The sequence below is a fragment of the Pelophylax lessonae genome (genome assembly GCF_965119305.1).
Source record: "Pelophylax lessonae genome assembly, chromosome: 6".
Taxonomy (NCBI): domain Eukaryota; kingdom Metazoa; phylum Chordata; class Amphibia; order Anura; family Ranidae; genus Pelophylax; species Pelophylax lessonae.
In genome coordinates, this window is record NC_138773.1 from 189,737,906 (window position 1) to 189,759,708 (window position 21,803).

The following is a 21,803-nucleotide window of genomic DNA, read 5'->3' on the forward strand; positions in this document are numbered from 1 at the left end:
AGTCTTAAGTAGGGATGATCGAACTTTTGAAAAGTTCGGTTCGACCAGAACACCCGAACTTCACGAAAGTTCGGCCCGGATTTCAGAACCCCATTGAAATCAATGGGACCCGAACTTCTGTAATCAAAAAACACCATTTTTAAGCCCTAAAACCCAATAAATGCCCCTAAAAAGTGCCTAGGGTTCTGGGTCATGCCCCATTAACTATTAATCACACAAAAAAAAGTTCTTAAAAATTGTCATTTTTGATAAAAAAAGCCAATTATTGAAAAATTAAAAAAAAAAAAAAAGATTTTTTTGATTTTTACTTTGGATTTAGTATCTGGGGGGTCTAAAAGGTGTGCATGTGAAGTTTCAGCTCTGTAGCATGTCCAGAACCATGAAAAAAAAAAAAAGATAATTTTTCAGTAGAACAGGGATGTGGGTCGGGACCCTCCTTTAACTTTAACACCTATATGATCTTTTTTTCTGGTTCTGGACATGCTACAGAGCTGAAACTTCACAGGTACACCTTTTAGACCCCCCAGACACAAAATCACACAAAAAAAGTTCTTAAAAATTGTCATTTTTGATAAAAAAGCCAATTATTGAAAAATTAAAAAAAAAAAAAGAGAGAGATTTTTTGATTTTTACTTTGGATTTAGTATCTGGGGGGTCTAAAAAGTGTACATGCGAAGTTTCAGGTCTGTAGCATGTCCAGAACCAGAAAAAAAAAGATTGTTTGTATTAGAAAACTTTAAGCACAGGAATATGGCTTCTCTGCTGTAACACCTTGCCGGTTTAATAGCAGGCATTTTTTTGGGTTCTTTGCAGTCAGGAAAAACATCTGAACTTGTGTATAGTGGTACTGTGCACAAGTTCTGATGTTTTGCCTGCCTCCAAAACCCTCCAAAAAATGCCAGCAAAAACACACCTGGGCATTTTTTTTTTTTTGACGCTAGCGTTTTTTTGGCATTTTTTGGGGTTCTTTTGAGGCAGGCAAAACATCTGAACATGTGTATAGGGGGGATATATAGACATATATGTCTGAATATATACCCCTAGACATATATAGGTGTGATAGTAGCAGAAATAAATGCTTGCGCTAATGAAATCATTTACAGTAATATATTTCTGCTATCTACTATCACACCTATATATGTCTAGGGGTATATATTCAGACATATATGTCTATATATTCCCCCTATACACATATTCAGATGTCATGTCTGACATCAAACATGTCCTCAAAAAAGCACTGGCAGTGGCAGCCCCTGCAGCATTAAAAAATGCTTGCTGGTGAGAAGCCACATGCCTGTCCCGAAGCAACACAGAGAAATGATCATTTCTCTATAGCGGTCACCCTGCTATGGAAGGGTTTTGTCACCCTGCCATAGCAGTCACTGTCAGTTAACCCTACACTACACTACGGTCCCCTGACACTTAACAATTTCCCTACAGAAACTAAATTTTTGAAGCTAACTTAAGTGTAAAGGAGCACTCTAACTACACTAGATATCCCTTTCCTCACACTAAAAATAGCTAAATGACACTTTTAAAGTAAAATTAACAGAACTGCTTCCACTCTCTTCCATGTCCAGTATAACAATGCTGGGAATATGGCGGGGGCGATCTTATATACTGGGGGGCGTATTCACTAATGATTGGTCTAGGGACCCCCTAGTCACTCCAATCACATTCCTAGCATTCTCCTGCCCCCTCAATTGGCTTTTGCTAATGGTTCTGGTCCAATCACGGGCTTTTAAAGCCCATTTCCTGAAGCATTGCATTTTGGGCGGTTCTGGTTGCCGAATTCCGAACTTTTTGGGCAAAAAGTTCTAAATTCGGCCGAACCTCGAACACCCAATGTTCGGGCCGAACCGATGGTGGACCCGAACCGTTCGATCATCCCTAGTCTTAAGACTATAACTAAAACTAAATTGAAATTTGCTGCCAAAATTAACACTTGTGTAGTGCTGTGCTAGTGCATGCTCAAAGCTTAATACCATAAATAATAACATATTAGATTTTTCACTCCAGGACCAGCAGTAGTATATAATGAGTTTGTAAATTGTAGAGAAATGCTTAAATAATGCATTACAAATTACAACTGAACTACACCCATTTGATTATAGATGACTAAAATGAGTTTTAGTCAACTAAAATGTAAGATGTTTAGTCGACTAAAATGTACTGGAGTTTTAGTCGACTAAATACGACTAAAACTAAAACACTTTCAGAAGACTAAAATGGGACTAAAACTAAAATGCCATTTTAGTCCTAAGACTAAGACTAAAACTAAATTGAAATTTGCTGCCAAAATTAACACTGGCGCAAGCATAGGTTTCTACTACTTTCACACCTGTATATGTGTATGTGTATATATACATACATGTGTGTGTGTATATATATATACCCCTACACAGAAGTTCTGATGTTATGCCTGCCTCCAAAGACCCCCAAAAAATGCCCAAAAAAACGCTTGCTACAAAACCGGCAAGGTGTGAAAATAGCGGAGCCATATCCCTGTTCTATATTGATTCTAATACAAACAAACTTTTTTTTTTTCTGGTTCTGGACATGCTACAGAGCTGAAACTTCACAGGTACACTTTTTAGACCCCACAGACACTAAATCCAAAGAAATCTCTTTTTTTTTTCAATAATTTTTTCAATAATTGGCTCTCTATCAAAAATGACAATTTTTAAGAACTTTTTTTTGTGTGATTAATAGTGCCTGGGGCATGACCCAGAACCCCAGGCACTTTTTAGGGGCATTTATTGGGTTTTAGGGCTTCGAAATGGTGTTTTTTGATTCCAGAAGTTCGGGTCCCATTGATTTCAATGGGGTTCTGGAATCCGAACCGAACTTTCAGGAAATTCGGGTGTTCTGGTCAAACCAAACTTTTCAAAAGTTCGATCATCCCTACTAGATAATGCCAGACCCTATGCCCCCCATCAGACCCCCTGCACTCCTAGATAATACATAACTCCCTGTACAGAGCCTCCTCTCCGTCATCAGGGATTCATAAAAGTATAAAAGTGATAGTCCAAATAAAGAAAAGATAATAGCTTTTATCCCAAGTTGGAAACCCCAAAAGCTTGAGTTAATCCACCTCATGTGCAGGAAAGAGATCACAAGCTGCTTACCAGAAAGCAATGTCCATAAAATTATAAATGGGCACCCTGACTGACCCTATGTCCATCTTGAGACAGGGGAGCGTTTATTTAAGACACCAGATTCCGAGTTTGGCACACATTTTGCGAGTGGTTAGTGTAGTGACAGGTTCCCTTTCTGTCAGGGAGAGTGTTCGGTAGAGTTAAGGAAAGGTTCTGGAGGAGTAGGGATAGTGCAGGGACTACGTCTTGCCTCTGTTTAGGAAGCCTCTTATTTGGGAGTGGACCAGCCAGGTCACATTCCCACTCCGGCTGTGCCTTCCTGTCAGGCCTAATTGTGCATTGATGTTGGAATTTTCTTAAAGTGGTACTAAACCCAGAACCTGCATTTACTATATCTGGTCTCCCACAGTACACATGGATATGCAATTATTTTAGTAAATATAAACTGCTAAATACCTTTTTTCTTTAGCAGTTAGAGCAGTTGTGACTTCTATGAGTGTCTGGTTATAGCTTGTAAGAGGAGTTTTCATTCTCCCACCATTGTCCTATGAGAATGCAGGATCCCTGACCCTCTGTCTGGACAGTGCTGATCGGCCCTGTGCTGATCACATGCACTCTCCCAAGAAAATAAAAAACTCTCTAGCAATACACACCAAACTAAACATGTGCAGACTGTCCCCTGGCTCTGTAAATATCAGGAAATATATTGAAGTCAGTGGAAGAAGGAGGTGATCAGAGAAGACAGGATCAAACAGCCTTTTTACACAATGCAGAGGATTAACCGGTTGCCGACTGCGCACAGTATATTTACTGCGGCAGTCGGCCCCGGCCAGGCAGAGTGACGTAGGTCTACGTCGCTCGCCTGTCACTCCTTCTAGAGCCAATAGCGGGCGGGCGCGCGCCCGCTGAGACGCGCGCCCGCCTCGGCTCGTTCACGGAGGAGTGCGGGAGTGTGACTAGCGGACCCGATGTCCGCCGGTCACACTATGATCGCCGGTACAGCGGGAGAAAGACAGAGCGGCTTATGTAAACAAGCCGCCTGTCAGTTCTCCCTGTGTAAAAGTGAAGATCAGACGGTTCTACTATGTAGAACCGTTGATCTTTGTTTTTACACTAGTAGACCTGTCCCTGCACAGTTAGAATCACGCCCCTAGGACACACTTAACCCCTCCCTGTCCAATACTGTTAACCCCTTCCCTGCCAGTGTCATTTTTGCAGTAACAGTGCATATATATAGCACTGATTACTGCAGTAATGTCACTGGTACCCCCAAAAGTGTCAAAAATGTCAGTCAAGGGTCCGATCTGTCCGCCGCAATGTCGCAGTACCGCAAAAAAAATCGCAGATCGCCGCCATTACTCGTTAAAAAAAAAAACACCAAAAATGACAAAAATCTTTCCCTTTGTTAGTAAACGCGATAACTTTTGCGCAAACCAATCAAAATACGCTTTTTGTGTTTTTTTTTTACCACACATATGTAGCGTAAAATGTTAAAAAATTTTGATTTTTACATTTTTTTGGGGGGAATTTCATATAAAAAAAAGTGAAAAATATTGTTGTTTTTGCAAAAATTACGCTCTTTTTTTGTTTATAGCGCGTGATCAAAAAATCGCACAGGTGATCAAATACCACCAAAAGAAAGCTCTGTTTGTGGGAAAAAAAGGACTTGAAATTTGTTTAGGTACAGCGTCGCACGACCGCGCAATTGTCCGTTAAAGTCACGCAGTAAAAAATCGCAAAAAACCCCCTGGTCTTTTAGCAGGAAAATCCTCCGGTGGTAAAGTGGTTAATGCATTAGGTTCCACAGTGAGTATAACAAACATGCTTTGCTGCATATACAGACTGATTTTACTGTTGTGGGTTTAGTAACAGTTTAATACACTGTTCTTATTAACCTTGGGATCTGTGTGATCAGTGCTTACCAACACATCACACTGCACCCTACTCACACTTGGCGGTAGTCGGCAAGAAATGCCCCATTTTGCAGCTTGTGCAGATAGAGGAGTGCGGGCAACCATGGCACCACTAGGAGCAGCCTTGGCTTTAGTGACCAAATTCAAGGGGTCCAACATCTCTCTATCAGAGTGGGAAGAGAGACTAAAGAGTGCTGTGCACCTGTATTAGGTCCCCACTCTGCTGATCGCAGAGCTCCCTGTTTATTTGCTATAGGATGCTGCCTACTGAGCAGTGATGGTACTGCTGAAAGACTTGCGGGCTAGCCTAGAACAAACTGGAGTGTCGGAACTAAGACGCAGGTTTTTTGTCTTTGGAAAATCTTTGGAAGTGGCTAAAGAAGGGGACGTACATGGCTGTGCTGACATAGGCGCCCCAGACAAGTTGTTGCAGAACCAGTTTGTGTGAAAAATGAAGGCTGGTCCTGTTAGGAGAGCTTGTTACAGGAAAGACTGAGGACTCAGCCTTCCTTCACTTTCCACCGCCATGATAAAGAGACACAAACCACTTTATGTAAGAGAGTCTTCCCTTCTGTCGGCTATGCAGACTGCCATTAGGGAGTTAACCCAGAGTATGGCATCCATGCAGCAAGAAATGTTTATGTCCAAACAAGAGTTAGCTCACCTCACAAAACCCTCTACAGAGGGACCCGGACAGAGACAGGAAATGCTGGCGGTGCAGTCACTATAGGCATTTAGCTAAGGGTTGTGGCTAGTCCGTGCACAAGAATGCCCCAAGGCTGCAGGTAAACTATAGGTTCCCAGGGCAGAGGGTCTATGTTCAGAAACAGAACCACAAAGTCCCAAAAGACTTTGAGTAAATAGAGTCTCTAGTGAATACTGGCAAGAACCAAACAGATGGGATGGTGCATGTGGGGCTGTAGCTTGCAGGGCTGCGGCTTGAGGGCTGTGTGGCTCAATGTGACTCAGGCTTTCTCCATTTAGGAAACAAGAAAAAATAAGAAAAAATAAAATGGACCTGCAATGCCATTTCATATTTGAGTACACCTCCATCCCAATTGAATACATATAAAAGAGGAGAAGATTGCCCAGCGGGACTTTATATGAGGTGGACCCAATAGTCATAATACTCAAGTTGAAATGTATCTGGTTTATTGTGTAGAACCAATATACAATATTAATACAACATGAATATTTGAAATATGGAAGCACTCGTTTTAAGCACAATGACGCTATATTTTGTGAGTATGTTGTCTCCCCACATGGGTTCTATTTTTGAGTATTCATACTCCAATAGCCATCAATCCTGCATGTCTATAATACAATAATAATTTATATTCAGACTTGCCTGCACACTTACACTCCTGGCGAGTGGGCAATGCAACCCACGAAACGTGCGTCGAGTTTCAAGATATTTGTATTCATGTGCATATTGTTACTGTTACGAGATATTTTATATATTTGTATGACCATGTTATGTTTTGTGTCAAATATTCATGTTGTATTACTTTTGTATATGCAGTGTGGCATGCATTTGTATTCAGCCCCCCTGAGTCAATACTTTGTAGAACCACCTTTTGCTGCAATTATAGCTGCAAGTCTTTTTGTGAATGTCTCTACCAGCATTGCCCATCTAGAGAGTGACATTTTTGCCCATTCTTCTTTACAAAATAGGTCAAGCTCTGTCAGATTGGATGAAGAGCATCTGGGAACAGCAATTTTCAAGTTTTGCCACAGATTTTCAGTTGGATTTAGGTCTAGACTTTGACTGGGCCATTCTAACACATGAATATGCTTTGATTTAAACCATTCCATTGTAGCTCTGGCTGTATGTTTAGGGTCATTGTCCTGCTGGAAGGTGACCTTTGCCCCAGTCTCAAGTCTTTTGCAGACTCTAACAGGTTTTCTTCTAAGATTGCCCTTTATTTGGCTCCATCCATCACCCCATTAACTCTGACCAGCTTCCCTGTCCATGCTAAAGAAAAGCATCCACACAGTAAGATAATGCCACCACCATGTTTCATGGTGGGAATGGTGTGTTCAGGTTGATGTGCAGTGTTAGTTTTCCACCACACATTTTGATTTTAGGCCAAAAGGTTACATTTTGGTCTCTTCTGACCAGTGCACCCTCTTCGACATGTTTGCTGTGTCCCCCACATGGCTTTTTGAAAACTGCAAAATGGGACTTCCTATGGCTTTCTCTCAATAATGTTTTTTTTCTTGTCACTCTTCCATAAAGGCCAGATTTGTTGAGTGCATGGCATGACTAATAGTTGTCCTGTGGACAGATTCTCCCACCTGAGCTGTGGATCTCTGCAGCTCCTCCAGAGTTACCATGGGCCTCTGGCTGCTTTTCTGAATAATGCTGTCCTTGCTGGCCTGTCAGTTTAGGTGGACGGCCATGTCTTGGTAGGTTTGCAGTTGTACCATACTCTTTCCATTTTCAGAGGATGGATTGAACAGTCCTCCGTGAGATGTTCAAAGCTTGGGAATTTTTTTTTATAACCTAACCCTGCTTTATACTTCTCCACAACTTTATCCCTGACCTGTCTGGTGTGTTCCTTGGTCTTCATGATGCTGTTTGTTCACTGGCTGACCATACATGTTCAATTATCTTGTATAATTGTCCATTAGATTTACCTTAAACAATGTAGTGCAAGGCCCTGCCAAATTGGATACAACTGAAAGTTGTTTAGTTTTTCCTTCATATTATATGGTTTTGTTGAATCTAAAGGAAAATTGTACAAGAAAATTGAACAATGTATGCCCACCTTAAGGTTCTCCAACAATCCTCCAAGGGCTTCACAGAACAGCTGAATTTATACTGAGATTAAATTACACAAAAGGACTTTATTTACTAATTATGTGATTTGTGAAGGCAACTGATTTCACAAAATTTTAGTTAGGGGTATCAGAGTAAAGGGGGACTGAATACAAATGCACGCCACACTTTTCAGATATTTATTTGTAAAACATTTTGAAAACCATTTATCATTTTCCTTCCACTTCACAATTATGTGCCACTTTGTGTTGGTCTATCACATAAAATCCCAATAACATACATTTAAATTTTTTTGTTGTAACATGACAAAATGTGGAAAATGTCAAGGGGTATGAATACTTTTTCAAGGCACAGTATGTTGCACTTAAAAGAAGCTGGTGATTTACATTTCCTGCATTTATTTTTTTAAGTTTTACATTTTCTTCATTTTATGAACCATAAATGGATTTTATTGTTAGGAATGTTAATCCTTGTGCTGATTTTTACATACAGTACCTATAAAAATATGAAGTTTTTGTCCAGAATGCAGAGCAATGTCTATAATCAAAGTCATTGTCTCTTTCCGGGCACTCTTTATTGAGTCTACTGTATTTGATTATTTTATGAAAGTCATATCATTTGAGGCAAAATGTGCATCACTAAAGATTAATTCAAATTTACAACATTTTTTTTCACAGTCACAGCCTGCTGAAAATGAGTCAAGGTCTACAAACCAAGCTGCTAAATATTGCTGCGGCCCTTGATGATCAGGCTGTGAAAGAGTTGGTATTTTTGTGCGGAGACAACATAAAGGCTATAAAAAAGCGAGACATAGATGACGCCCAATCGCTCTTTGAGCATCTGCAGGAAAAAGCTCTGGTGTCAGAGAAGGACCTATCGTTTCTAAAAGAGATTCTCTGCAAGATAGGCAGAAATGACATCCTAACAAAACATCTGTCAATGACTCCAGAGGAACTAGCACAGCTTCAAAAATCTCGAAGGCACATCTCTCCTTACAGGTAAGACAAAGCTGCATTTTTCTTGGTATCTATTTTATGGAAACAGTACTGCATAACTGTTCATGTTGTTTTCAAATTCTAGAAAACTACAGCAAAATAAAATTGTTACTGCTTTCATAGACATGATAACAGTCCTGGAACAATTAAAGTGGAAGAAAACTCAAATTATTCTAAAAAAAATGTCTCCTCTCCCTCTTCCTACCTATTCTGCATACACTGTATAAAAATAATCTATATGCTTACCTATTTTCAATCCAATCTGGTCATGTGATCCAGCAGTTCGGGCTCCCCTGTGTCAGTAAGTGGCTGCTGCAGGGGAGAGAAAGGAGCACCGACAACAGCTGGGCTATGGGTGACGTGACTATTTCTGGAATTCCCAGCCATTGTCGAGTGCCAGGGGAGCCAGAGCTGCTGAATTACGTGTTCAGAGCAGATTCTAAAAAGTGTAAGCATACAGATCTGTTTTATACAGGGTATGCAGGATGGGTAGGAAGAGGGGGAGGGAAAGTATTTAATAAAAGTTGGAGTTAGGCCTTACTACCACTTTAAAGTGTACAGTATGTTTTTGTAATGTTACAAATGTAGCACTACCCTCATAGCAGCCGCTGATTTTAACAAATTCTTCCCCAAACAATGCAGAGGCTACCAATTCCACAGGCAACAGTTCATTCACTCTATTAATCAGTCTAGGGCAGTGATGGCGAACCTTGGCACCCCAGATTTTTTGGAACTACATTTCCCATGATGCTCCAGTACACTGCAGAGTGCATGAGCATCATGGGAAATGTAGTTCCAAAACATCTGGGGTGCCAAGATTCACCATCACTGGTCTAGGGGATGTATTTTTAGAATTTATTGCTTGTAGAACTTGTAACAGGAGAGAGACTGAGGTGGTGTGGGATACTTCAAAAATTGCTGACTTGTAACAGGAGAGGACACACTTCACTAGGTGAAACTTCCCTGAACAGACTTTACCCACTTGAAGACCAGGCATTTTCTGGCACTTTTTGTATACATGTGCAAATCTGTTTTTTTTGCAAAAAAATTACTTAACCCCCAAACATTTTATATATACAGTGGGTACGGAAAGTATTCAGACCCCCTTAAATTTTTCACTCTTTGTTATATTGCAGCCATTTGCTAAAATCATTTAAGTTCATTCTTCTTCCTCATGAATGTACACACAGCTCCCCATATTGACGGAAAAACACAGAATTGTTGACATTGTTGCAGATTTATTAAAAAAGAAAAACTGAAATATCACATGGTCCTAAGTATTCAGACCCTTTGCTGTGACACTCATATATTTAACTTAGGTGCTTTCCATTTCTTCTGATCATCCTTGAGATGGTTCTACACCTTCATTTGAATCCAGCTGTGTTTGATTATACTGATTGGACTTGATTAGGAAAGCCACACACCTGTCTATATAAGACCTTCCAGATCACAATGCATGTCAGAGCAAATGAGAATCATGAGGTCAAAGGAACTGCCTGAAGAGCTCAGAGACAGAATTGTGGCAAGGCACAGATCTGGCCAAGGTTACAAAAAGATTTCTGCTGCACTTAAGGTTCCTAAGAGCACAGTGGCCTCCATAATCCTCAAATGGAAGACGTTTGGGATGACCAGAACCCTTCCTAGAGCTGGCCGTCCGGCCAAACTGAGCTATCGGGGAGAAGAGCCTTGGTGAGAGAGGTAAAGAAGAACCCAAAGATCACTGTGGCTGAGCTCCAGAGATGCAGTCAGGAGATGGGAGAAAGTTGTAGAAAGTCAGCCATCACTGCAGCCCTCCACCAGTCGGGGCTTTATGGCAGAGTGGCCCGACGGAAGCCTCTCCTCAGTGTAAGACACATGAAAGCCCGCATGGAGTTTGCTAAAAAACACCTGAAGGACTCCAAGATGGTGAGAAATAAGATTCTCTGGTCTGATGAGACCAAAATAGAACTTTTTGGCCTTAATTCTAAGCGGTATGTGTGGAGAAAACCAGGCACTGCTCATCACCTGTCCAATACAGTCCCAACAGTGAAGCATGGTGGTGGCAGCATCATGCTGTGGGGGTGTTTTTCAGCTGCAGGGACAGGATGACTGGTTGCAATCGAGGGAAAGATGAATGCGGCCAAGGAGAAAAACCTTCTCCAGAGTGCTCTGGACCTCAGACTGTGCTGAGGAGAAAAACCTTCTCCAGAGTGCTCTGGACCTCAGACTGTGCTGAAGGTTTACCTTCCAACAAGACAATGACCCTAAGCACACAGCTAAAATAACGAAGGAGTGGCTTCACAACAACTCCGTGACTGTTCTTGAATGGCCCAGCCAGAGCCCTGACTTAAACCCAATTGAGCATCTCTGGAGAGACCTAAAAATGGCTGTCCACCAACGTTTACCATCCAACCTGACAGAACTGGAGAGGATCTGCAAGGAGGAATGGCAGAGGATCCCCAAATCCAGGTGTGAAAGACTTGTTGCATCTTTCCCAAAAAGACTCCTGGCTGTATTAGATCAAAAGGGGGCTTCTACTAAATACTGAGCAAAGGGTCTGAATACTTAGGACCATGTGATATTTCAGTTTTTCTTTTTTAATAAATCTGCAACAATGTCAACAATTCTGTGTTTTTCTGTCAGTATGGGGTGCTATGTGTACATTCATGAGGAAGAAGAATGAACTTAAATGATTTTAGCAAATGGCTGCAATATAACAAAGAGTGAAAAAATTTAAGGGGGTCTGAATACTTTCCGTACCCACTGTATATATATATATATATATATATTTTTTTTTTTTTAAAGCAGAGGCCCTGGAGAATAAATTGGTGGGTTTTGCAATTTTTTATCTCACACGGTATTTTACTATCCATAGGCAATGTTTTAAAAGCATAAAAAAATTAAAAGATTCCGTGCTAAGGATGATGAAAAAGGGCTGCTGCCTCCCTCTGAATATAACCAGAGTTATATAGGATAATATGAAAAATGTAAGGGTCAGTGGCGCTGCCTAGGGAGAGGAACTGCTTGGTGTATGGTAATAAAGTATGCAATAAAAAATATGTGAATGTGCATATAAAATGTTACACAAATATAATGTCACTAAATCACACGAAGTGAGAAATTAATGGTGTACCATCTAAAGTGTCCCAGTGCTGTGAATATTAATAAATAAATACATTCCAATAAATATATAAAAGTGGATAATGAATCACAAATGTGATAATAAGTGATCTGGTGCAAATAGTGATGGGGTATGACCAAAGATCTATAAATAAATAATGTAAACAATGGCAATTAAATAAATAAGTGTATCATCAAAAAAAAAAAAAAAATCTTGGGTGTCAATTTGCCGCCCCTCTCAAAGTGCTGCCTGGGTCCAATGGACCCAGTGGGACCCATGGTAGGGCCATCCCTGCTTGCCTCAGAAAGTGTGAAAACCAGCTGAACAAAATCATCCCATTCTCAAAAGAGGATAGAGGTTTAAGGAAGGGCACGGGAAGGGTAAACTACATTTACCTATCATCCTAGCAACCTACCTAGGAGGGTGCTACACAAACCTCTATTATAAACTGCTGACATGTCACAATACACAACCACAGTGTAATACCAAGTTCAGCTCTTTGGGTGCCCAAACAAGGAACCTTTGATCACAAAATGATGGCTACAGTAGCAAACCCCCTCCTCCCATGGCTCCCAAGCTGTCCCGTGCTTACTGAGGCAGGAACACATTCGCCGGCGGGAGAGAGACTGCAGAGAGACCAAGGTAATTCCATACTTTGATCTCACTTGCAAAGTGATGTCACTTCCGTTTTCATATGCACCATTTCCTGGCCAGTACAACCAGGAGACACATCTAACCAAGCCGATCTGTGCTTGATTAGATGGCGGGAAGGGTAGGGGAGACATTGGGGTCTATTAGACCCCTAATGTTTCCAAAAAGAGTGTCTGTCACACGCCCAATGCTATCACATAGGGGTTTAATAACCCTTGTGATAGTAATCACGTAAAAAAAAAAAGAAAAAAGTAAAAAAGAAAAATTAAAATGATAATAAAATATATTAAAATGTAAAAAAAAAAAAAACTAAAAATTGCCAAAACCTCAGTTTCCCCGGATACCTGCTCAAGCCCAGGGTGTGTACGTATATGTAAACCGTGGTTGCACCACACATGTGCCATATCGCTGCAAACATCAGAGTGAGAACAATAATTCTAGCACAAGAGTTCCTAGTTAACTTTAAATTGATCAACTGTAACGGCTTTTAGAGCGCCACCTATGGTGGTTTTTGGCGATATCACAGGCACACACAATTTCCAGAAAATTTGCGTTTAATAAACAGTTGCGCAAATATCATGATACAAAAATTTGCAACTATCACCTTTTTATTCTACATTGCCTCTGCTTTCAGCAAATATATAATGTTCTGGGGGTTTATGCAATTTCTTTGCCAAAAATTTGGATTTTTACATGTATGAAAAAAATTGTTCTGGAGCCGAACGGGATAATATTTAAATCTTTTATCATTAAAAGACAGTCTTTGTTCTCCAGTCAAGTAACTTTGTCTAGGTTGAGATGATGTCAACAGTCTGCTATAGGAAGGTGGAGTATTTTCTCAGTCTCCCCTCCCCCACTGATCAAAATGTAAAATTGTAACTTTGTAGCAATTTATAATGGTAGAGTCTGCAGCAGGAGCTTACTCATGCCAATTGAATGAAAATGCCAAGTTTCACACAGGCACCATGAATTACATGACTTGTATCATCATCTTTGTTAAGAGACTACTGAAATCTTACTGTTAGAGTTAATAAATAATACCTGGAAGCATATGGTCCAGTTCACATCTCTGTGAGGTGTGTTTTTGGTGCGTTGTATTTTGGGCGCGTTTTACATACATTTTAAGTGCATTACGAATTCAACACTATAGAATGTGCAATTTGATTAACCACTTGCCTTCTGGGTACTTTCACCCCCCGTTCTACCCAGGCCAATTTTCAGTATTGTCTCACTTTAAAGGACAATTCCACGGTCATGCAATGCTGCACTAAAAAAAAATTTGTTATCATTTTTTTGAGATAGATAGAGCTTTCTTTCTGTGATATTTAATCGCAACTTGGTTTTTAATTGTTTGCTAAACATAAGACTGCACTGATATGCTGCACTGATGGGCGCTGATGAGACGGCACTGATGAAGCTGCAATGATATGCGGCACTGATGGGCACTGATAGGTGGCATCAATAGGTGGCACTGACTGGTGGCACTGATAGGGGGCAATGATAGGCAGCACTGTTAGGCACTGACAGGCATCACTGAAGGGCACTGATTGGCAATGATTCTCAGCACTGGTGTGCACTGATTGGCAACAATGATGGGCACTGTTGGGGCTGCACTGATCATCAGGACACTGATGATCAGTGCCCTGATAGTCAGTGCAGATTTCCCCTGTGTGGATCTGTTGATTATTGGCTCTCCTCTACTCACATGCTGTCAGCGTAAGGAGAGGATTGCTGATAACTGGCAAATCCTGTTTACATTGTGATCAGCTGTGATTGGACACAGCCGATCATGTGGTAAACAGCTGTTGTGATTGGTTCTTTACCCCGATCTGTGATCAGCTGCATCCTAAGGACGCAGCAAACACAGATCACTGCTGATGAGTGCTGCAGGGGGCGCGCAGGCAGCACGAGCATGGGAGGTCATTCGGCTATAGAGCGGTCATGAAAGGGGTTAAAGTGTGTAGCACTAACCCCCCAGAGGAGTGGCTTGGTATTACGAGTTCTCTGCTCTTTGCCACAATTCTGAAAACTGCTTCGACTCCTCCCACAGGCCTAGTTAAAGTGATTGTAAAGTCTCTTTTTTACTGCAAACACCTAAGAGCTCAGTTAGTAGTATACTACCCACAACTTTACTAGTATATAAGGAAATAGGCACCAGGCTATGTAGTAGTAAAAAAAATAAGTATATCATTACCAAGCAAAATAAATCAAGGCTTTCTGCAATATAAGTGCTTATAGTTTATTTTTGTCGGTTAACGAAATGGAAAGTAAATTAATAGAAAAAAACTCCAAATCAAATCAATATTTGGTGTGACCACTCTTTTAAAACAACATCAATTCTTCTAGGTACACATTGTTGGCAATAATTCAGACTCGCATGACCCTAGGCATCAAAGTTCCTTCAGATATCTGGGAGCACTCAATGAGACACAGACACTGCAAGTACGATGTCACAGAATGCATGCTTTATTCAAACAGTGAAGAACGTTTTATAGAGAAAGAAAAAGGGGAAGTCCCTTTCCAGTAGATTATACATAGAATTGATACAAGAATAGCAGTTTACCATTACGTACTTCAAGTCACATACTTGCATGTGAGTTAATTAAAATATGGCATAGTTATAATTGGCATTACATCAGACTTGTTCTAAGGGTTAAGATAAGGTATAGTTCAGTTTGACAACAAAGCGTAACGTCCTGGAAACTTTCAAGGACATTTACTTTAGGCTTTTTAATTAAACTGAGTCTAGAGTTTCAATCACAAGATGGAGTCGAGGGAACAAAATGGAGGATAGATACTCCTTCACACTTGCATACAGCTTTTGAAGGCACTCGGCAGGTAGGTTGTTCTAAACATCTCGGAGAACTAACCACAGATCTTCTCAAATCCTTCTGTCTCTTCATATAATCCTAGACAGACTCAATGATGTTGAGTTTAGGGCTCTGTGGGGGGGTCAAACCAACACTTCCAGTACTCCTCATTCTTTTATACAATGACAATAATTCCTACTGACATTGGCTGTAGGTTTGGGGTTGTTGTCCTGCTGTAGAATACATTTTGGGCAAGTCACAAGTCTACCTGATGGTATGGTATGATGGATAAATATCTGCCTGTAATTCTCAGAATTGAGGACCCCTTTGATCCTGATTAAAGGGATTTTAAAGGCAGCAGCCCCCCTCAGCCCCCTAATACTTACCTGAGCCCATCCTTATCCAGCGATGTTGCAGGAGGTTCTCAGCTGCCCTGGACTCCCTTCCTCATTTGGTGAAACCAGGGCTGGCCCTACCATAGGTCCCGCTGGGTCCATTGGACCCAGGCGGACCTTTGAAAGGGGCAGCAAATTGACGCCCAGGATTTTTTTTCAGCAGTTCAGTGTGTCATCCGGGGGCAGACTGGGCCGGGGCAGTTGTCACCTGCCCCCCTGAGGCTGTCCTGCTGCCCTGTAAAAAGGCCACCTTGCTGCCCTCAACATGCATACTAGTTGCCAAGCGCAAGGTTGCTCGCACACAGTCTAAATGATCAACACCCGAGCACACACGAAGAGGAAGAGGTCAGGTGTGTGTGTGCTGCTGGGCTCGGGGTATCCACAGGAGAGCAATGAAAGATCCCTTCCCCACTGACTCTGCCAGCAGCCGATGTCTAAACGCATTACACACATTTTACAAGTGTCAAGCATTTTTTTTTTCTGCCATCACGCTGCTACCATGAGGAAAGGAATCTAAGACAGTTAGCAAGATGACCAATGTACAATGAGGCCTTACTAAGGGGGCAGGGGAACTTGCTGAGAGCATAGGGCCAACATTTAACCACTTGATGCCCGCACTATAGCCGAAAGACAACTACAGCGTGGACTTCAATTGCTGGGAGAACGTACATGGACATCCTCCCATTCTCACGCTTACCGTGCCACACGCCCCCCACTCGGCTGATCACAGAGCAGGGTAAAGGGCTAATCACAGTGGGCCCTTTACCACGTGATCAACTGTCAGACAATGACAGCTGATCACGGAAGTAAACAGAAGGCGGTTACCGGCTTTTTTTTTCTTCACGCTGTCAGCATTATGAAAAGAAGAAAGCAGTTAACCGGCTTCTGTTAGAGGGACATCAGTCCCCTAAGTGACCACCAGTTCTGCTAATCAGTGCCCTTCAGTGCTGCTAATCAGTGCCCACCAATGTCATCTATCAGTGCCCATCAGTACTGCTAATCAGTGCCCACCAGTGTCACCCATCAGTGCCACCTATCAGTGCCCATTAGTGCCACCCATCAGTGCAGCCTTATCAGTGCCCACCATGCCGCCTCATCAGTGCCCATCAGTGCCGCCTCATCAGTGCCACCTCATCAGTGCCCATCATTGCAGCCTATCAGTGCCCATCAGTGCCACCTCATCAATGCCCATCAGTGAAGGAAAAAAGTACCAGTTTGCAAAAGTTTATAACAAAATAAGAAAAACGTTTTGTTTTTGTTTTCAAAATTGTTGGTCTTTTTTTGTTTGTTTAGCAAAAAATAATAAACGTAGTAGGTAAATACCATCAAAAGAAAGCTCTATTTGTGTGAAAAAAATGATACAAATTTCATTTGGGTACAGTGTTGCATGACTACGCAATTGTCATTCAAATTGTGAGAGCGCTGAAAGCTGAAAATCGGCCTGGTCAGGAATGAGGGTATTGTGCCTAGTAAGCAAGTGGTTAAAGGATAACAGTCCAAAAACTTTGCATATCCTTTAAATAGGGAGCAGTTGTAAACCGACTGTCTTATTTCCCATGAGGTAAATGTTAGGAAAAAGATATGTGTAAGATAAGCAGACAAACTATATGTGAACATTTTTAAGATGTAATAAATATAAGGAATTGCATCTTCTTTTTGAATCTTACAGGTCAATGCTATATGATATTTCACAAGAGTTAGATTCTGAAGATGTAAAGAAAGTGAAGTTTCACATATACCCTGAAAAAGCCAAATTAAAGAAAACAGTAAGAGACCCTTATTTAAAAAAAAATTATAAATGAAACATTAACAACAACAACAACAACAGTAGACCGTATAACTAAACCTTGGTGGGCAGGGCGAAATACATCAGGGTGTGTGGTTTGGTGGAGATTTGTAGGCTGAGGTCGCTCCTTATCGCTTATTCACTTTGGCTTGTTGGGAGTAGCAGTGATCCTTTCTACATTTATTAGCCCTCTGGATTTGTATCAGGACAAGCCTGCACCCTATGCTCTGGGACACATGTTTTTACTGCTACTCTGAGCATTTCCAAAAGCAATATAACAGGTTGCAACATATACATTCATGTTCCCTCGTGATCCATATGAACTTATCTGTGAACAATCAGTATTAAAAGAACAATCCATGTGCACAACCAGTCAATAAAAAATTACAAACATCAATAAAAATCAAGTTCATATAAATTTGTGTTCACTCGTGTTCCATGCAAACGTATTTGTGACCAGTGTTGGATTTAAACTTCCAAGGAGAACTATTAATCCAGAAAAGCACACACTGGACTGCCACTAAGAATCCCCCAACAGGTGTATGCTCACCTTAGAACTAGGTCTTTATTACAAGGGACAATGAAGCCTCAAAACAATCTGGGATCCAAGATGGCTGCTACAGGTGTGTATCTGATGGATATGTAGGTATTTACAGCAGCTAACAGGATATTCAACTTTAAACCAAAGCGCAACTCAAAAAACAGAAGAAAGCCTCATAGTGTAACCTAGGGGTCCCCAACCCCCTGGCCGCGGACCAGTGCAGGTCTGTGGCCTGTTGATGACCGGGCCACACAACAGAAGGAAGGTGAGTGGTGATCGTGCTCCGCACAGGCATATCGCAGACCGCAGTCCCCGCTCTCATGTGGCCATGCCTGTATCCTCTCCCAGCTCCTCCACAAGCCCAGGTGACAATATCATTCTATCAGCAAGAAAGGAGGTGGGAGGAGCTGCAGATCAGAATGGAGTGCTCCTCTTGCCCCCTGCCCTGCTGATAGGATGACATTGTTGGGTGGGAGAGTACACACAGACTGAGCACAGCCTCTGCCCTGCCAAAGGTAGGAGTCCTGTGCAGTGGAGGCAGAGATTAGAATGGGGAGAGAGGAGGGGGGGGGACTGCAGGGGCACTGTGATGGAGGAGGAGGCTGTGATTGCTCTCGGGGACTGCGCTGTAAAGGGGGCACTGTGATGTAAAGGGGACTGCTATGTAATGGGGGCATTGTAATGAAAAGGGGGTGCTGTGATGTAAAGGGGGCACTGTGATATAAAGGGGGCAGTGTGATGTAAATGGGTCAATGTGATGTAAAGGGGACTGCTCTGTAATGGGGCACTGTAATATCAAGGGGACCTTGATGTAAAGGGAACTGCACTGTTCCCTTTACAGAGCAGTCCCTGTTACATTATTGTAAAGCCCTACATGTTTTGTTGTTGTGATGTCATTAGGGACACAGGATTTATATTTCTCCTTGGAATTTTAAATTCAACACTGGTTACGGATAAGTTTGCATGGATCATGAGTAAATAAGAACGTATATGAACTTGATTTTTACTGATGTTTTTTATAGCGATAACCCCTAGAAGGCTACTGGATTTTGGGTCCCCCTTTTCCTGTTCAGTCAGACAACACACATTTTCAACTCTTATTCAGAGACAAGGAAGCAGTCCATGGGCTTTTTTGATGTTTTATTGGGGAAAGCAACTTGGATAGCGTATAAGGATTATGGGATGCCCAACTTGAACTAAATAACAACGATGAGGACAACTTCCTTCTCTATGCACACCACAAAAATGTACAAAAATGACTGCATTCCCTCTGGAACAGTAACAGTCTTTCTCGACTTAACAAATTAAATCCCCCTTCTAGGAGCTCGGTGTCATCTGGGTGGAATTTTAGCAAAGTCCCAACTTGAAGGAGCTCTATGTCTCCAATCTTGGAAATACCAGCCTATTTGGCTGCTTGGTGAAATGTCCCAGGACAAGGGCTTGGTTTTAGGTTGGTGGCAGTTAAGTTGGTGGCAGTATTCTGAGTGCTTTCTTAATATTGCATTGGGCAGCTATCTCCTGTCTAGGCCCTGGTGGTGTAAAGGTACTCACTCAGTCCATGGAAATTCTGCTGCTTCAGGAGTGACTACTGTACAAACCTTCTGCTGTCCAGGTCCTTCCTTGTAAGCCAGGGTGTCTCCTGAAAGAGATTGTAGGGTAGTGGAGATCCCTCTGTCCTTCTTCCTTCTTTCCTCAGCTCCAAGCCTGGAGGCAGAGCCCCCCTCAGCCCTTGGGCCCCCTCCCAGGCTACACAACACAGTTTTCTCACTTCATCTTCCACCCGACTCCTCTGCTGGCCAGGCCCCACAATATGTATGGGCTTATCCTGCCACTCTGCCAGGCCTCCTGACTGGGGAATGACCAGATTCTCATAAATCAGTACCTCCTGACCTCCACTCACAAGCTTTTAGAAACTTCTCCAAGAGACAGGGGAGGTACCAGAGGCCTGACCTGGAGAGTCCCCCAGCCTTACCTACAGTAACCTGACCCATTTACAGACTCACACAACTACAATGAGTCAGAAATACATTTTACTACCCTAGACTGCACACTAGAGGGTGCTATGTTTTATTGATTGGTTGTGCACACCGATTATACTTTTTATATCGGTCATTTACACATAGGGTCCTTTCACACGGCCGCTCCGTGTGTCCGCAAATCATCCAATCCGTTTGCGGATGATTTGCGGACATAATGTAAGTGAATGGCACTGCGGATGTCAGCGGAATACCATCCGCTGACATCCGATTTTCCTCCTGTCAGTTCTGTTCCGTTTTTACGAACGGAACAGAACCCCATTTTTCCTTCCGTGTAAAAAACGGAAAGGAAGGAAAATCGGATGTCAGCGGTATCATCCGCTGACATCCGCAGTGCCATATACTTACATTATGTCCGCATATCATCCGCAAACGGATAGGATGATATGCGGGCACACAGAGCGGATGACAGAAATGTCATCCGCTCCGTGGAAAAAAAAAAGTCCCGCAGCGGACCTTTCACACGGAGCGGCCGTGTGAAAGGAGCCATAAGTTCACATGGTATACAAGTGAATAAGATTTCATACGTTCTTTATTTATTCATGTTTATTGTTGTTTATTGATTGGTTGTGTCTGTTGATCGCACTGCTTTACAACAATTGTCTTTTTATCAATTGTACTTTTATGAAAAATTACTTGGAAAAGTCCCGAGCAAAAACGTAAATAATGATGCCAACCCCCCCAAACACAAAAATCACAAACAAAATAAAGTTAGGCCACACTCCATTTATAACAATTTGTATGAGCTTTTATAATCAAATATTTGTTTTGAGTGAAATATTTACTAGCTTGTGACACTAATCTAAAGATTACCATCTATAGCTTCCAGCATATTAGAGGTCCCGTAAAGGGACTGAATCATTCTCCTGTGCAGAGACTCTACAGATGCATTGATTAGACAATATTTTTCTTTATAGGGGGGTCCGGGGGGAGAGTGATTTGGGCATTAGTTTTAGATTTTAGAAGGTTTGGATCAGACAATTGTCAGGAGTAGAGTTGAGCGGACACCTGGATGTCCGTGTTTGGCGGGTTCGGCCGAACTTTAAAAAAAAGTCCGGGTCCGTGTCCCGGACTTTTGCCGAACTTTTCCTGGACACCGAACCCCATTGAAGTCAATGGGGACCCGAACTTTCAGGCACTAAAATGGCTCTAAAACACCAAAGGAAAGGGCTAGAGTGCTGCAAATGGCAGCAAAACGTAATTAAGAGCATGGCAAGTGCTCTGCAAACAAATGTGGATAGGGAAATAACTTAAAACAACAAAAAAAAACAGAAAAATAAAACAATGTTCTTCATCTCTGAAGGACGAGGCCCATATGGAGTAGGAGGGAGGTTGAGGTGGTGGTGGATGTGGCGGTGTCATAGGCGTGCGCACAGGGTGTGCCGGGTGTACCTGGGCACACCCTAATCACCTAGGGCACATTAGCATTATCGCTCTGTTTGCCAGTGAGGAGATGGGAAAGATCTCCCTCGGACCTGCTCTGCTCTATTTCTCTTTGCCAGCAGGGAGAGTAATGTATCGGGGCCATGTACATGTAGGCAAACACATGCATGTGTATTTCAACTTTGGGGTGCACACCCTAATGCAATAGGCTGCGCACACCTATGGGCGGTGTAGGTGGAAGCGGCGGTGGAGGAGGACCAGGGCCGGATTAAGAGCATCATGGGCTTGGTGCTGAGGATTTTGAAGGGCCTTA

General features: G+C 42.1%; 1 protein-coding gene across 1 annotated transcript in view; it reads left to right on the forward strand.

Moving 5' to 3' along the window:
* LOC309558265 (caspase-8-like) overlaps nt 1-21,803 on the forward strand; it is a 174,040-nt gene that overhangs the window by 64,423 nt on the left and 87,814 nt on the right. The window contains exons 3-4 of the mRNA XM_082261315.1: nt 8,471-8,791; nt 17,414-17,510. Coding sequence (XP_082117441.1) covers nt 8,487-8,791; nt 17,414-17,510 — 402 coding nt within the window. The 5' untranslated portion in view covers nt 8,471-8,486. The remainder of the gene's footprint in view (nt 1-8,470; nt 8,792-17,413; nt 17,511-21,803) is intronic.